This window comes from Rhamphochromis longiceps, linkage group LG16 (genome assembly GCF_057381845.1).
Source record: "Rhamphochromis longiceps isolate RC_006_pf linkage group LG16, R_longiceps_female_GT1.1, whole genome shotgun sequence".
NCBI classification, from domain to species: domain Eukaryota; kingdom Metazoa; phylum Chordata; class Actinopteri; order Cichliformes; family Cichlidae; genus Rhamphochromis; species Rhamphochromis longiceps.
In genome coordinates, this window is record NC_140572.1 from 9,774,622 (window position 1) to 9,792,891 (window position 18,270).

The 18,270-nt window shown below is 44.2% G+C and overlaps 1 protein-coding gene and 1 long non-coding RNA gene across 2 annotated transcripts; both read left to right on the forward strand.

The window, feature by feature from the left end:
- The first annotated feature begins 1,500 nt into the window (after positions 1–1,500).
- LOC146650622 (uncharacterized) lies at positions 1,501–2,252 on the forward strand. Its single transcript, XR_014907984.1, has 3 exons — positions 1,501–1,696; positions 1,789–1,869; positions 2,213–2,252. It is a non-coding gene; the product is annotated as an uncharacterized LOC146650622 (long non-coding RNA).
- Positions 2,253–8,954: 6,702 nt separating this feature from the next.
- LOC146650623 (olfactory receptor 2AT4-like) lies at positions 8,955–14,492 on the forward strand. The gene is made up of 3 exons (XM_085383763.1): positions 8,955–9,708; positions 13,629–13,638; positions 14,315–14,492. The coding sequence occupies exons 1-3, from the start codon at positions 8,955–8,957 to the stop codon at positions 14,490–14,492; spliced, it is 942 nt and encodes a 313-aa protein (XP_085239889.1).
- The last annotated feature ends 3,778 nt before the right edge of the window (positions 14,493–18,270 follow it).

The window sequence follows — 18,270 nt, forward strand, 5'->3', positions numbered from 1 at the left end:
ACACTGAATGACCTGGTGGTTTTTGTCCATAAAACTACCGTAATTGTCGGGCTATAAGCCGCTACTTTTTGCACAAGCTTTGAACCCTGCGGCTTTTATTTGGATGACGAGCGGCAATAAACTTGCGAAAAGCAAGTTATGCTCAACTCCACCGGTGGAATCTGACAGCGTGGAAAAATGTGAAAACATCCATGATCACCAACAGATTTTGAAGGGCTGGACTGCTGCATGATGGAGAGGAGGACTGCTGCTTGCCACATGGGTGGCCACCAGGCCAGCTCCGGGGCTTCCAGAGTGGACACTTCCCCGTCGCTGAGACGGGGCATGGGGCGCCGATGGTCCGGGCCGATTCCCTAGCCTGCTCGCGGAGTGGGGAGTAGGTTCAGTGGGATGGCTCCCCGGCCAGAAGCGGGCGATTGGGGGTATATGGCGGGGCGTGTTATATAAAGTATATAAAGTATAAATCATATAGTATTCATGTTAGATTCCTACTTGTGTTTACAGCTTAACAGTAGATATGTTAATGCTAATTCCTTATGATCCACATCAATGCTATTTCTAAACAATTTTTCTGAGTGCTTAATTTCTCCTAATAGAGAAAACACCATTTTTATTTTTTTTTTACTTTTGTTTTAAATAAACCAATGGGCATGGTCCAGAGTCTCCTTGGTTGTTTGTGTTTATTAATATTCATGGTTTCAGTTAGTTTCCTGGTTATTTGTTAATTATTTCCTGTGTTTAGGTGTTCTCCGTGCCTCCCTTGTCTTGAGTCAAGTGTCCCTGGTTTGATGTTCATGTTTATTCCTGTTTTACTTTGATAGTCCCATGCCCTGCATCAGTGTATTCTGTTGCCCTTCCCCCTGGTCTCTTCTCATCTGATTAGTGTCAGCTGTGTTTCGTACCTGTCTGCCAATTCCTTGTTTCCCTGTGTGTGTGTATATTTAGTGTGTGCTTCCCTCTGTTCTTTGTCGGATCGTCTGCATTTTCTCCTCTGTGTCATCTGTGTTCCCTCCCTCAGGTTTTCATGTCTCATGCTCCTTGCTCCAGGTTGTAAGGTTTTTGCAACATTTTCAATGTTTCCTGTGTTCTTTAGTTTAGCTTTCCAGGTTTAGGTTTTTGAGGATTTTTAAAGCTTTTAAACTACAGTTAAGCTACCAAATATCAATCAGCAATAAATTAGTAATAATTTATTAAACTCAGTCTGAAAACATACATATTTTGGAGTAAATTATCAAATGCAGAATAGAATTATTTAGAAATGATCAGTGTAGCTTGTAATTAATATCTTTAACTAGTCAATTAATCAATTAATCTCAATTGCAGTTCTAGGAGGGAACCCTCATCAGCGGAGAACAGAAGTCTGAGTAACATGTGGGCCTACAGGACTGATCCAGTGGTCGAAAACCAGCCAACAAGCCAGCCAACAATGGATGCAGCTGTAGACACCAGATTGAACTCAGGAGAAGATTCAGTGATTGATCAAAACACAATACAGCATGATCCAGACAGTGTGTGCCCCGAACATTTTGGTACTTTTGACAATAATAAGACATTGTACTCTGGCTTCGATGATGGTGCCCATATCTCGCAAAGGCCCCTTGTTCCATCCCAGACCAACAATGATACCTCGACTCCAAACATTTCAGCAGCTTGTCCAAGCGGGTTCGCAGATGGAGTAGCATCATCCCAATCTATGGTGAGTCTATCACTACTGAACAATAACAACTTCTTTTGATAAAACATTTTACCAGTTTATAACACTCCTATATTTATTTCTCTTTTCTGAAGGATGACTCCTGCCACGATGTTCTTACCAGACAAGCAACAGCTCTTGTATTGACTGCAAGAGAGAAACATCGTCTTTCACAGGTTTGTGCTCATACAAAATTATATATAAAATTATATAAAATTATATAAAATTATATATAAAATTATATATAAAATTATATAAAAAGTAAAATTGTAATCTTAATTAAACTAAAAATTTGAGTTTTGCAAGAAATCCGAGAAGGAATTAAAATTTTTTTTTTCTTCAGTTTCAGTGAGGGAAAAAATCTATAAGAAACAGTCAAATAATTCTATGCAGTTTTTTTGGTTGCAGAGCTACGTACGTTATTAGTCCTTACATTATAAGTTGTCTATTCGCTAAAAATAAATCTCTTTTAATAGCAAACAACTAAGATGTCGTTTGTCCTTTCTGTCTGTTTTTCAGAGTGGTGTGAATGATGTCGTTGCAGCATTACAACAGTATCTGTCACGGTCCGCTGTGACGGACCGAGTGGAGAGTGCGTGGAGGACTCAGGTGCAGACACGAGTGATAAGGAAGTGCACTTAAACAAAAGCGAGCCTTTTATTGTGGCTGATGAATACAAAAGAAGCAAACCAGAATAAGGGCAGCACAAGAGCAATAACTAAACAGAAACCTAAACTGGGAATAAACTAAGGTAAGGCTATGACTTGGAATACAATAGACCGGGCATGGAAACACGGAGGGTGGGAACACAGACGACGCGACACAGACTGTACGAAACACAGAGACTAAATACACATGAGGGAAGATCAGGGGAAGTGGATGCACACGGGGAACACAGGTGACACTGATAATCATAACAAGACACGGCAGGAGTGAACGTAACACTGATGGGAGATGGGCAAAGTAAAGCAGGAAGTACACAGAGGTTCAAACAGGAGGAGAGAGAGCACGGGGAGAACGCAGACATAACGGGCTGGGGAAAACATAGAATAAAGCACAAAGAGAGACGAGGGCTCATAAATACACAGAGGGGCACACAGGGGGTAAGAGTCACGAAGGGAAAACACATAAGGAACAACGTAACAGATCAACCCAGGAAGCATGGCCTAAATAAAGAACAAAATACAAAAATACATGAAAACTAAGAATACTGGGCCCACATGGCCCAGGACCATGACAGTATCAGGCATCGTTGGTCAATAATCTGAGAAGTCAGGTACAAAAGGTTTTCCAGCAGCATCATGGAAGTGGACTTGAAAAAGATGTTTTGGCAGTCTTCGACCAGATTGAGGATCCATTTGCCTCTGTTTCAACAACATACAGGCAGGATGATGTGATAAAGAGAAATTTCAATTTTGTGGAGTCCGAGGACGTTTGTGTTGGGTATACTGCTGTCATGGGGAAAAAAAGGGAAAAAAAGATTCCTCACTACTGTGCCCAAATGTTTTCATTATGTTCCGCTTGTCAGAAGTTTGGAGCAGTTATTGTCCCATCCAAGAGTTTTGGCATTGATAGATGAGCAGAAAAATTACAGAAATGAGTATTTATATGATATCATAGATGGAGAACTCATGAAGTCTCACCGTTTATTTTCTGCACACCCCTCTGCCTTACAGATTATCCTTTACTCAGATGAAATTGAAATTTGTAACCCACTTGGGTCTCATGCCTCCAAAAATAAGTTGGTAATGTTCTATTATACTTTGGGAAACATTAATCCTAAATATCGATCAAAACTACCTGCCATTCGTCTACTTGCCATTGCAAAAAAGAGTGCGCTTTCTGAATGTGGTGTAGATGGAATCTTGCAAAGGCTGCATGAGGACTTAGTGAAGCTATATAATGGAGTTAAAATTCAAACTGGAAATGGTGAACGTGAAATATTTGGAGCATTAGTTTCATTATGTGGAGACACTTTGGCGCAACATGAGCTTTGCGGGTTTAAAGAGGGTGTTGGGTTTGCTCATAGTAAATGCAGGCAGTGTGAATGTTCATTTGAGGACATGCAAATTTATTTTGATGAGGATAACTTTGAGGAACGGACATTTGAATGACATGTCCGGCAATGTAGCGAAATTGAGAAGGCCAACACAGAGTATCTAAGAAGCAGCTTAAAAACAACATATGGAATAAACAGAAGAAGCAAACTTATTAATTTCCCAGCATTCAACTTGATCCAACAAACACCCCAAGACATGATGCATGTAATTTTTGAAGGGATTGCTCCATTAGAAATAAAGTGTGTGTTGAAACACTTAGTTCTCATGGGAGAGCTAGACTTAGATCTCTTCAATGCTGCAGTGACTGGTTTCCCATACTCTCCAGTTGATAGTAGAGATAAACCAAGTGTTATTACCTACAGTACATTAGCTTCCAGTGACAATAAGTTGAAGCAGTCCTCGGGGCAAATGATTGTTCTTCTGAAAATTTTGCCATTTCTGATTGATGCAGCCAAAGGTACTGAACACTACGCATTCATTCTTGAACTCATTGAGATAGTTCAGATTTTACTTGCTCCTGTCATCAGTCTGCAGACTATTAACAAGTTGAAAATCCTCATTGAACAGCACTTGAAGCACATGAAAGCCCTATTCCCATATAACAACATCACACCAAAACAACATTATTTGATTCATACACCAAGCCAAATTAAACGTTTGGGACCAATGGTCCGTCATATGTGCATGAGATTTGAATCGAAACATTGCTTTTTCAAACAATGGGCGTCAAAAATAAATTTTAAAAATGTTTGCAAATCTTTAATAAAGCATAATCAAATGTATGAATGTTCTCAGAATGTGGATAGTTTTGATCACCCCATTTTTTCCAATGAATGCACATTAGGACCAACCTCAGAAGTAAGCATAATGTCATACTTAAAAGAAAAAATGAGGGCCTTCCTTGGAAATGATGAAGTAAACCATGCAGTGACTGTTAAATGGCTTAATCTAAATGGTAACAAATACATAAGGGATAGGTCATTAATTGTTTGTGCTGTTGGTTCTAGTGGTTTACCTATATTTGGGCTTGTGAAAAATATCTATGTGATCAATTCATCATTGTACTGTTTTGAATTCCAGCAGCACAATACCATTTGTTATGACAAAGATTACATGTCATATAAGATAGAGATTCCAAACATGGCACAAGCAACGGAGCTGATATCCGCTGATAATCTTATGGATTTCACTCCATATTACAGTTTCACACACAAAGATATGACATATGCAGTCATGAAATATTACCTGTGTGATGTAATTGGACTACACATGAGTTCAACAGATGTTTTATAAAAGGCACACTGCTTTACATGCATGAACTGTATTATCAGGTTATTGTTTTGGACAGTTTTGTTGTTGAGTTTTCTATCAAATCTGACAGTTGAATGCGATTGTAGCATTGCCACAGTGAAGATATGTGTACTGATACTTGTCTGATGCTGATCTATTAATCTGTTTGACATGGCCTAAAGTGAATGAGTTATGCCGTTTCTGTTTTTCAAATGGGCCTGTATTTCATGTTTATCATGTGCTTTTAGTTCCAGCTTTTGTGCATGTTTTGTCAAACTTGACAGCAGTTTTATTACACTTTAGTGTCAATAAATACATTTCTTAAACTGAGCAGCTGTTTAAGTGGCCTTACTCTTGAAATGAGAAAAATAATCTTGTTTTTATTAGGGAATTTCAACCAAACGGTTTTCATACCTTGTAACTGGTAAATAAAGCTCAAGATGAGCTGAAATATCCTTTTAAGGAAAAGTTAGACATATTTTCCTAGAATAAGATTTATTTTCTTGTGCAAAACTTGCTTGTTAAGAATATATTTTCTTTTTAGACAAAAAATAAGAAAAAATGTCCATAAACAAGGGTTCTTTTACTTTCTTGAAAATCGTTTTTTGCAGTGCAGTATTTTCCTTGCCAATGTGAGTTCTCTGGCAAACAAAATGGATGAGATACGGCTCTCCATCACTAACAACAGATGGATTATGGACTCAAATGTCATGTTTTTCACCAAAACATGGTTGAACAACAATTGCCCAGACAATGCTATCAAGTTAGCAGGACGCTACACACACACCGAGCCGACAGGCTAGCAGATGACTCCAGCAAGACCAGAGGTGGAGGTTTGTGCATTTATATTAACAACGCTTGGTGCATGAACTCCACTACTACTGGGAGTCACTGCTCACCTAATTTTTAATGGTCAAATGCAGACCTTATTATCTCCCCAGAGAACTCACTTCTATCATAGTCACTGCAGTGTATATCCCCCCTAACGCTAATGCTAGGTTGGCCATGAAAGAACTTTCTGGAGCCAGAATAAACACCCCGAGGCTGCTTTTATTGTTGCTGGTGACTTCAACCACACCAACTTAAAGACAGTCCTCCCCAGATTCCACCAACATGTCTCCTGCCACACCAGAGGAGACAAGACTTTAGACCATGTTTATTCCAACTTGGCTGGAGCATACAAAGCAACACCCCTCCCCCACATTGGACAATCGGACCATCTCTCCCTGTTCCTCACACCTCGGTATTCACCACTCATCCAACGTATGAAACCTGCTGTGAGGACAATTAAAGTGTGGCCAGAGGGGACAGACACAGTTCTCCAGGACAGATTTAAAAACACAGACTGGAATATGTTCACCCACACAGACCTGGACAAGTATGCCTCATCTGTACTGGATTACCTCTCCAAAACCACAGACAGTGTCACCACCCAGAAACGGATCACCATGTACCCCAACCAGAACCCTTGGATGAACCGGGATGTTCGTCTCCTCCTGAAGGCCCGCAACACCGCCTTTAGGTCAGGAGATGCACACGCCTACAGTACAGCCAGGGCTAATCTAAAGAAGGGTATCAAAAAAGCCAAACACCATTACAAAAAGAAGGCAGAAGAACACTTCTCCAACTCCAACCCCCGACGCATGTGGCAAGGACTCCAGACCATTACAGACTACAGGACCACCAAACCCTCCCCCGCATCCTCTGATGTCTCCTTCCTCAACGAGCTCAACAACTTTTATGCTCGTTTTGAGCGAGGGAACCCCACAATCACAACCAAAGCAGACATGACGCCAGACCACCAACCTCTGACTGTCTCCCCCACCGATGTAGGTGCGGTGCTGAGCAGGATCAATGTCCACAAGGCTGCAGGTCCTGATGGTATCCCCGGGCATGTTCTCAGAGCGTGTTCTGGGGAGCTTGCAGGAGTGCTCACAGACATATTCAACCTGTCCTTGGCACACGCTGTGGTACCGGCACACTTCAAATCCTGTCTCCCCCCCACCCTGGGCCCCCACCAATTAGCATACCACCAGAACAGGAGCACAGGGGATGCAGTCTCCATCGCACTGCACTCTGTCCTCTCACACCTGGACAATAGCAACACCTACACCAGAATGCTGTTTATAGACTTCAGTTCAGCATTCAATACAATCCACCCCTCACAACTCATCGGGGCATCAGTTCCCTCATGTGCAAATGGTTACTGGACTTCCTGACCAACCGCCCCCAACACGTCCGGCTAGATAACCACTGCTCATCTACAATCACAATGAACACGGCTGTGTGATGAGCCCTTTCCTCTACTCCCTCTTCACCCACGACTGCAGATCTGCCGATGGTTCTAACACCATCATTAAGTTTGCAGATGACACCACGGTGATTGGCCTCATCAGTGGCAACGATGAGGCCGCCTACAGGGAGGAGGTAGATTGTCTGGCTGAGTGGTGCGACACAAACAACCTGCTGCTTAACACCGAGAAGACCAAGGAGCTCATCGTGGACTACAGGAGGAATGTTGACCCACATCCACCCATCTACATTAAGGGGACGGCTGTGGAGCGTGTGAGCAGCTTCAAGTTCCTGGGAGTTCACATCTCCGAGGATCTCATCTGGACGACCAACTGCTCCAAGCTGGTCAAGAAGGCTCACCAGCGCCTCTTCTTCTTGAGGACTCTGAGGAAGAACCACCTATCCTCAGACATCCTGGTGAACTTCTATCGCTGCACCATCGAGAGCATCCTGACCAACTGTATAACAGTCGGGAACTGCTCTGCCTTGGACCGGAAGGCGGTGCAGAGGGTTGTGAAAACTGCCCAGCGCGTCGCCGGAGCACCACTTCCTGCCATAAAGGACATCTACAGGAAGCGGTGTCTGAAAAGGGCTGGGAAAATCATGAAAGACCCCAGTCACCCATCACATGGACTCTTCACCCTCCTGTCCTCTGGGAGGCGCTACAGGAGCCTCTGGACTAAGATCACCAGGTACCGGAATAGCTTCTTCCCCACAGCTGTCAGACTCCTGAACTCTACCTCCTGACATCTGACCCAAGTTAACACATGGACTGGACATACACACACCCACAACCACCTACACACACATACAATGGACAACTGTACCCTCAAACACACAATAATAACATGGACTGAACCACCACTCACAACCACTAGCACTTTATATAGCCTCTTAACTGCACTACTGTATAGTTCTGTATAAATAATCATACGATAATTTTTAATTCTACAACTGTGTACAACTTGCATAGTTCCCATTTCTGTATAGTTGTATATCTCATATTTCTGTATAGTTCTTTATTTCATATTCTGTATAGTTGTATTTTTCATATTTATATCCTGTTCATAGCCTGCACATAGCTTGTACTCACTACAGCCTGTACATACTTATAGTTATAGCATATTCATAACATACTTCATACCGTGTACATATTACATACCGTAGTAGACCCATTTCTGTAATATACTTACATATCTATATTATTGCTAATATATATTGTAATATATCTATATCATGGCTAAAGCACTTCTGGATGGATGCAAACTGCATTTCGTTGCCCTGTGACATGTGCAATGACAATAAAGTTGAATTATATTCTATTCTATTCTAATTACAAGAGACTGAACAACCATGTTTCAGACCTCCTTCTCTCTTGAGGATGAGGCAACTTGATAAAAACCTTATAGAGACTCGCATGATACGCTGTGTGTGTTTGGGTGATGAAGGTGCTCAGAGACAAATTTCAGGTTCATATATTTTTATGAACCAGAGAAACAACAGGATTTAAATACTGCTATAGTCTTGGATTTGTTTTTTGGTTGTTTGTTTTTGTTTTGGATTTTTACTGGTTTTACAATTTTTAATTATTTTTTAATGTTTTGTCTTTGAAAAAATTCATGGATGAAGAGTCAAATGCTACCTATCTAACTCTGGACTGGTACACAGAGATTAACAAGTACAGATATATTTTCTTTTTTGTTATGTTTACATTATATATTCTAATAATCTGCACTAATTCTACTATTCTGTATCTCATCTGGAATCATAAAAACCTCCATGAGCCTATGTACATTTTCATTGCAGCATTGCTACTGAACTCTGTTCTTTACAGCACAACTGTTTACCCAAAACTGCTGATTGACTTTTCATCTGAAAAACAAGTCACAACATATTCAGCCTGTCTCTTTCAGTTCTTTATATTTTACACTCTAGTTTTATCAGAGTTCCTTCTGTTGGCTGCCATGGCCTATGACAGATATGTGGCTATATGTAAACCTCTGGAATATCAAACTATCATGAGAAAAACTACTGTGGGTATTTTCCTGGTCGTGGCTTGGCTTGTACCTGCTTGTCAAGTTGCTGTCCAAGCAATAGCAAGTGCTGAAGCTAAACTGTGTGACTCTAATATAAAAGGAATATTTTGTAATAATGCAGTTTACACTCTTCAGTGTGAAAGATCAAAATTAATTACCATCTTTGGTGTGGTCATTGTATTAGATCTTGCAATTCTTCCTATGCTCTTTATAGTTTTCACATACACAAAAATCTTTATAGTTTCTCATCGAAGTTGTAAAGAAATTAGGAAGAAAGCTGCAGAGACTTGTTTACCCCATCTCTTAGTTTTATTAAGTCTCTCTTTCATGGTCGGCTGTGTGGCAGGCAGGATGAGGACCCAATCGCAAAACTCACGGACTCAAGGGATGAACTCAAAAGGCAGCTTTATTGCTGACAAGATGACAGGAAAATACAAAACTTAAACTGGGCACAATAAACTAATACTTGGAGAGAGACACAGGGAAATCCACGCAGCATGAGGGAGACTACGACACAGAACTGAGGGAGACGCAGACATAAATACACAGAGGGTTAACGAGGGAAGTGGGAGCACACGGGGAACACAGCTGACACAGATAATCATAACGAGACAGGGCAGGAGTGAACACAACATGACGCATACTGACGAGAGACTGTCAAAGTAAAACAGGAAGTACAGAGGTTCAGACAGGAGGAGAGAGCACGGGGAGAACACAGACATAACAGGCTGGGGAAAACATGGAATAAAACACGAAAGGGGACAAGGGCTCATGAATACATAGAGGGGCACACAGGGGGTGAGAGTCACAAAGGGAAAGCACACAGGGAACCACATAACAGGGCAACTCAGGAAACAGAACCTAAACAGGGAACTGAATACAAAAATACAAGAGAACTAAGAATACTGGGCCAACACGGCCCAGGACCATGACATCACCCCCCCCTTAAGGGCTGGCTCCAGACAGCCCAAACACAGGAAAACAAAAAACGACGGAGCAGTTCAGGAGGCCGGCCGCGCGGAAGGCAGCGGCGGCGGTGAAGGAGACGACGGAGCAGTTCAGGAGGCCGGCCGCGCGGAAGGCAGCGGCGGCGGCGAAGGAGACGGAGCCGTTCAGGGGGCCGGCTGCATGGAATGCAGCGGCGGCTCTCCAGTGTTAGGCATGCTGGCCATGGCCTGGTGGGCACAGGACCAGACGAGGCAGGACCAGACGGTGGCGATGCGGGGGCCGGACCAGGCGTCGCTGCAGAGGCTGAGGCTGGACCAGGCGACGGCGAAGCAGGAGCTGAGGCTGAGGCCGGACTGGGCGAAGCACAGGCCGAAGCTGGACCGGGCGACGTTGAAAGCGATGCAGAGGCCGGACCGGGTGTGGGTGATGCGGGGGCCGGACCAGACGGAGATGGAGCTGCAGCAGGCGAAGCGGAGGCTGGGCCAGACGAGGACGAAGTCTCGGACGAGGCTGGGCCAGACGAGGACGAAGTCTCGGACGAGGCTGGGCCAGACGAAGCCGGGGCCAGACCAGGCGGAGCAGAAGCAGATGGCGGCTGGACGGGCCCTCCAACGGAGACAGGAGGCTGAACGGGCCCCTCGGACCCTCCAGCGGAGACGAGGAGAGGCTGGAGAGGTTCCCCTGAACCCCCAGCGGAGACGAGCAGCGGCTGGAGAGGTTCCCCTGAACCCCCAGCGGAGACGAGCAGCGGCTGGAGAGGTTCCCTTGAACCCCCAGCGGAGACGAGGAGCGGCTGGAGAGGTTCCCTTGAAGCCCCAGCGGAGACGAGGAGCGGCTGGAGAGGTTCCCTTGAAGCCCCAGCGGAGACGAGGAGGTGCTGGCCGGGCTGGGCAGAGCCGCCAGCGGAGACGAGGAGCTGCTGGAGGGGTCCTCCTGAACCCCCAGCGGAGACGGATGCAGAGCCAGCGGGTGCGGGGTCCTCTGGCACCGCGGGCGCTGACTGTAGCGGCACAGGGCACGCAGCCGGCTTAGGATGCGACGGCTGGGGCTGTGTAGGGCAAACAGTCAGTTTAAAGTGTGTCAGCACCGCGTAATCTTCAGCTGGTGAAGAAGGCTCACTAAGGCTTCCAGCTGAGGTGGGCAGTGACTGAACGGGTTGCTGGGCTAAGCACTGAGCTGGTGACAGAGACAATAACTGAGCTGACAAACTAACAGGCAATGAGGCAAAGGACTGAGGCGGTAACGGAGCGGATGACTGGGCAGACTGTGGAGCCGTTAACTGTGCTGAAGACTGAACTGGTGACAAAACAGGAAACTGTGCTAATAACTGAGCCACTGACTGAGTTATGGACAGCAATGCCAGTTGTAGTGGCAGTTGCGCTTGTGGTAGATTAGGTGTCTGGCTCTGGGTTGCTCTCCTTCTGGGAACAGGAGCTAGGCCTGGCCGAACACCAGTCATCCCCACCCGAGGAACAGATACGGGTGCAGGGACGAGCTGGTCTCTGGCTGCCTTTACCCTGGGGGCTGGTGTAGGTGCAGGAGCTAGCTGGACCTCTGTCGCTCCCACCCGAGGAACTGAGACGGGTGCAGGAGTCGGCAGGGTCACGGCTGACCTCACCCGGGGAACCGGAACAGGCACAGGCGACGGCTGGGCGTCCATCAACCCCACCCGAGGAGCAGGTACGGGTGCCGGGATGAACGGAGCCTCTGCCAGGCTGGGGATAGAAGCAGGGACCGGCTGGACCTCAGCCACCCTCTCCCGAGGAACTGATACGGGAGCAAGGGAAAGCTGGGCCTGCGCTGCCCTGGTTACAGGAACTGGAGTTTGAGAGCAGAGTTCAGGAGCAGCAACAGACACTGGGAAAACCAAGTTATTGACGCCAAACTCAGTTTTAGGAGATCTAGGTTTAAAGCAAGCAGGTCCTAGGAAATCCACTGCTATAACACTCTCCAGGTTAGCGCTAGCAGTCCTGTAGGAGGTTAGCTCAGGGACAGTCACCGAAGCAGTTTCAAAACAGACAACATCAACAACTGTCTCTTGAGGAACGGTGTGCTGTCTAACACAGGTCAGAGAAGGAAGAACGCCAGAGACAGTTCTTTTCAGAATCGAGGCTGGAAGGACAAACACAGGTTGAGAAACAAAGTCAATTTTCATATAGTCCATAGGTGAACCAACTCGGCAGGCTGACTCAGATTGAACTGGATGGGGAGCCACACAGTCCAGGGACGAAGTAACACCCACAACCGTTTTCACAGCAACAGGTTCAGAGGAGTAGCGAACAGGATCAAGCATGCGTTGCCGTGGGTCACAAAACTTGACCTGATCAAGCAACTCTTTAACGCTTAACCCTAGTCTTTCAGTTAGCTTAGCAAAGGAAGCGACCATCTTGTTACCGCTCACTCGAGAAACTGAATGATTAAACACTGGTTGTGGATCTGACTGGGCACCACTGGACATGTCAAAAGACACAACGGGTTGGCACATGAAACAGTTACTAGAAGGAGCATCAGTTACAGAACACTCAGTCTCAGATGGTTTGGCTGATGATGGTGGTGGTGTGTGGCTGAGTTCAGACTGGAAAACCCCAGAGTGTACAGGCTGGTTAAAACAGTTCTGTGGGGCTGCAATGCTGGTAGCAGTGTGTGGGTGAGTCTGGTGTAGGATAGCTGTCTTAGGTTCAGCTGTCTCTACATGTAACACATTCATATCGGTTAAATCAAAGGACATACTGCGAGCTTTACAAAAATCAGAGGGCTCAAAAACACAAAGGTTGCTAGCAACTGGTGAATGATCTGACACCGAGGTGCCTCGCTGTATAGTGTCTCCAGAGTCCAAACACACAGTGGTGGAGTTATCCGATTCAGGAAACACAATGGCGGGCAAAACAGAGTTACTCACAGTGGTGGAAAAGTCATGAAGTCCGGGTCCAGAAAACTTGGGCTGAGAGTGTGACGCACAGTCACTCTCACCCAGGGATGAAAACTGCTCCGCTGCTCGGGAACGCCGGCGACGTGAACGCCGTTTTCTCCGGGAAGGGGGAGGAGACGAGCCGGACCGCGAATCCTCCAGCGGACCGGGCTGAACGTCCTCCGACTCTTCACACTGGAGAGGCAGCTCCGGGCGGATGCCTACGGTGGAAACGAGGAAGTCCCGGATGTGGGGGTGCAGCGCGCCGAACAGCCACGGGAGTCCGGACACCATCCGCTGTAGACGGACGGCTACGACCTCCCGGTGTTCGTCTCCTGGCAGCACTTCCCACTCCTGACAGTGATATTCCACCGTGTAGATTAAATCCTCCCGGAGCTCAGCGGAGGGGTTGTGAGTTGCTGGGTCCATGTCGTGGTCGTAGTCTTCTGTCATGGTCGGCTGTGTGGCAGGCAGGATGAGGACCCAATCGCAAAACTCACGGACTCAAGGGATGAACTCAAAAGGCAGCTTTATTGCTGACAAGATGACAGGAAAATACAAAACTTAAACTGGGCACAATAAACTAATACTTGGAGAGAGACACAGGGAAATCCACGCAGCATGAGGGAGACTATGACACAGAACTGAGGGAGACGCAGACATAAATACACAGAGGGTTAACGAGGGAAGTGGGAGCACACGGGGAACACAGCTGACACAGATAATCATAACGAGACAGGGCAGGAGTGAACACAACATGACGCATACTGACGAGAGACTGTCAAAGTAAAACAGGAAGTACAGAGGTTCAGACAGGAGGAGAGAGCACGGGGAGAACACAGACATAACAGGCTGGGGAAAACATGGAATAAAACACGAAAGGGGACAAGGGCTCATGAATACATAGAGGGGCACACAGGGGGTGAGAGTCACAAAGGGAAAGCACACAGGGAACCACATAACAGGGCAACTCAGGAAACAGAACCTAAACAGGGAACTGAATACAAAAATACAAGAGAACTAAGAATACTGGGCCAACACGGCCCAGGACCATGACACTCTCTGTGTTTTTTGTGTATGATGTAAGCATAGCTCGTGCAAATCCAGATTTTCCAAAAACCACACGCATAATAATGACATTACAAATAATGCTCTATCAGCCTTTGCTAAATCCATTCATTTATGGACTCAAAATGAAGGAAATTTCTAAACATCTAAATAAGCTGCTTTCTCAGACCAACATCAGTCCTTGTATTAAAACTTAAAGCTAAGGTGAAGTAATTTTGTTGTTAATCAATTGTGTGCAGTTATTTTAAACACTTTTGAAATAGCCCAGACTACTAATACTCTGCCTATTTGTTAGTACATACAGTATAGTAGATATTGCCTGCCTTGTGTTTGCCTTTATGCTGCCTATGGTTGATGGAAATTATCTCGGTTAATTTCTTTGGTAGTAAACTGTTAAAGGTGTGTGACACACACTTTCAAATTCACCATTAACCTCCATATTTTTTGCATCATGCTTGTCCATAAACACCTCGTATAAGATTAACTGAAGACCTGGAGAATTCTTTAGATTTGTAATACAGTTGGGATACCAATCTACATTCAGTTAAAGCAGATATTGTCATATCTGTCTGTTTGTTTCTGTGCTAACATCAGTTGCATTTCAGTGCAACAGAATTCACAATAAAACTGTTGCCATGTACTCACATTCCTGGTTTTATTGTCTGACATCTGTCCAGAGTGGCTCCACAGTATAGTGGTTTATACTTTTGGCTGTTAATTGAAAGTTCCCTGGTTTGGACATGAAAGATCCCACAAAGAGAAACAAATCTCTGTCGTATTACATTAGGAAGGGTGCCTGATAAAAAAATCTGCTGAAGCAAACATGCAAACTGCTGTGGCAACATCTTGTGAAAAAGTAGCTTTACTGTCAGACAACTGTATATGCATGAAAAACACATAAAACCATCTTTACTTCAAAACCATTTTCTAACCTACTTCTTGCTTCTCTTCAATCACAACCTCAATTTTATGACACGGACAGAGTCTAACTGTAATTACATAATTAAATGTCATTTATTATTCTTACATTCATTCATTCATACATTATAAGTCACATGTTACAAAAGTTTTCTGTTACTTGTTTGTCCTGTTACAGCACTACAGCATTTAGATATGTGAACACCTGTATGATTTTTGTTATACCTATGAGGTATATTATTATTAAAGAAAAATTAGGCTTTTTGGATATTTATCTAGCAGACTTTGTCACCTAAAGGACTGAATGATGAACTTGTTCTCAATGTAATGTTATGGTTCCGTCATGATATCAATTTTTAGGGAGCGTTCTGCTTGATACGATGTGCTATCTGTATATGCTGTGGTGAATTTTTGTATTCTTTGTGCATTAATGATAATCAAGTAGATTAAAGAATGTGTACAGTATGGATAAAAAAACAATGTTACACTTGTGGTGTTTTATAGATTTGAATTGCTTGTAAAATTTTGTAAAATCCCACCGTGAACCCAATTCTCCAATCCTCCCCTGGAGCCAAGCCACTAACCATACCCTGCCACAAAAATGGTAAACAGTTGCTGAATTTTAGCTGTTTTTGCTTTTTGTTTGTTTGTTTTTGCCATCTTCAGGCCAGAGACAGTGTGTTTAAGTTCTATTTTTTTTCTCATCTGTTGTTCATTTAGATGTGTGTTTTGGGGGTTTGGGGGGGGGGGGGGGGGGGGGTTGTTGTTTTTAAACCTAGGAAATATTCAGTGTAATTTTTTTGAAACTGTGCAATATTACTCCGAAGTCTACACTGCTGGGGCAGCACGGTGCCATAGTAGATACCACTGTTGTCTCACAGCAAGAATGTCCTGAGTCTGACTCCACCATCTGGCCAGGGCCTTTCTGTTTCTTGATATTTTCAACAGTTCATGCTGCACAAAGTGTTTTTAATTCAAATGCAACTAAAATAAGTAAAATGCACAACAATGATGTAATAAAATATAAAAGACAAGAAATAAAACTATGATACCATAAAAACAACTAACGTTATTAAAACAAAAAATGTCTAGGTCCATTGTGTGTTAAAAGCCAGCTCATAAAAATGTGTCTCCAGTAAAGATTTAAAATGCTCCAGCAATTTGTGCAAATCTAATATTTAGAGTCACTTTATTCTGGAGTCTGGAGTCTGACACAGAGAAGCCTCTGCCACCACCAGATTTATGTTTAGACCCTGGAATGGATAACATTAGTTTTGAACTGGAATTCATGGTTCTTTCTGGAGCAGAGGATGTATGCTTCTTCTGTTTTCTATCAGTAAGCAGATGAGCAGCCACATTTTGGGCCATCTGGAGACGATAAATAAAAGACTGGTCCAAACCAAAGTACAAAGAATTGCAGTAGTCCAGTCTGCAAGTAATGAACAGATGAATAACACATTCAAAGACATTAGCTGGAAGGTATGGCTTTACATTGGCTTGCTGTCTCAGATGAAAAAAGCCTGACTGAACTACTGCACTCAACTGCCTACACCTACACAGTTTAAAGGAACCATCAAGGTGCACACTGAGGTTTTTTAACATTTGTCTTAAAACAAGATGATATAAGGGGCCTAGAGCACTGTCAATTATGCCCCTCCCCTTTGTGAGTGTGGACGCTTCATCTCTTTGCTCTTGAATGCTTTGCTTCTTATATTGATTTTTATTGATTTTTATGCTGATTTTTTCCCTTTTTTCCGTGTGAGCTTACCTGCGATAACTTCTGGACACTTGTAGATCATTAGGACTAGAGTGTTCTTAACAGAAACAGCAACATTTTATGGTTACCTTGTCCTCAGCGCTCCGTGTGTCTGTGGCCTAGACACAGCTGAAGCCTGATTACAGCGTCTGGGCACCGAGCAGCCTCAATAGCCTGGAAAGGTGCTAACCGCTAGGCTAACTAGCAACAAGATGCCTTCCCTCTCCACAGATGACTACCACAGCCTCCTGCAGAAGATTGCAGTACTGGAGACAAAAATTCATCGCTTAGAAGTAAACGTGGAGGTAAATGGACTGTGTGGAAATGAAACAACCTTGCCTTTGATTCAAAACAATGGCGATGAGCAAGCTAGCACACAGCTAAGGAGCACAGATAACATGACCAAGAAAGTAGACTCTGTGCATTATTATAAATCCTCAAGTGATAATCCCCCCTTAGACTGTCTTGGTGCAAAACCAAGACATAAATCATGTCTCCTGGAAGGGGGAGGACGTATCACAGGCAGGCCACAGCGAGCTGAAATCTCTGAAACCGACTGGCCTTCACTTCCTACGAGACAGAGAAGCTCTTCTACCCCTGTATACGGGAGGAAACAGGACTGGACAACCGTGAATAGGAAGGTTAACAACAAACCTCCAAAACAACTGAATGTGAAACTGCAGAACAGATTTGCTCCACTATCAAAGGACCCTGGATCTATATCGGACAACCATCCATCTAAAAGCAGCGAAATAAGGTCTGAAAATCTGTTGAAAAGTGAAAGGCCACAGGGAAAGCTAAAGGCTAGGCCTGAAACTCTGATTGTGGGTGACTCTGCCGTAAAGGATGTACAAAGGATGTGCGGTAAGAACACTAAAGTCCTCTGCTTTCCTAACGATATGGTCAACAACCTGAAGGAGAGAATTCTTCAAATTGCAGATGAATATCCAACTGTGACAAACATTGTTCTGCATACAGGGTCAAACGATGTGTCCAAACAACAGTCGGAGGTTCTGAAACGGGACTTTACTGGATTATTAAATACTGTAAACTCTCTGAATGCAGCTGTATTCATCAGTGGACCTGTACCGCCGGTCAGAGGAGGAGACGAGAGATTCAGCAGGTTGTTTACACTGAATAAATGGCTTATATCAGCATGTGCTGACCACTCAGTGCATTTTATCGACAACTTTAATATTTTTTGGGAACGCAGGCATCTGTTCAAAGCAAATGGATTTAATTTTAACAAGTCAGGGGTGAAACTGTTCACCTCCAACTTGTTTTATTCCATACGTCATCCA

Coding starts and splice junctions, on each gene's coding strand:
- LOC146650623 (XM_085383763.1), top strand. CDS start 8,955: ATGGATGAAGAGTCAAATGCTACCTATCTAACTCTGGACTGGTACACA.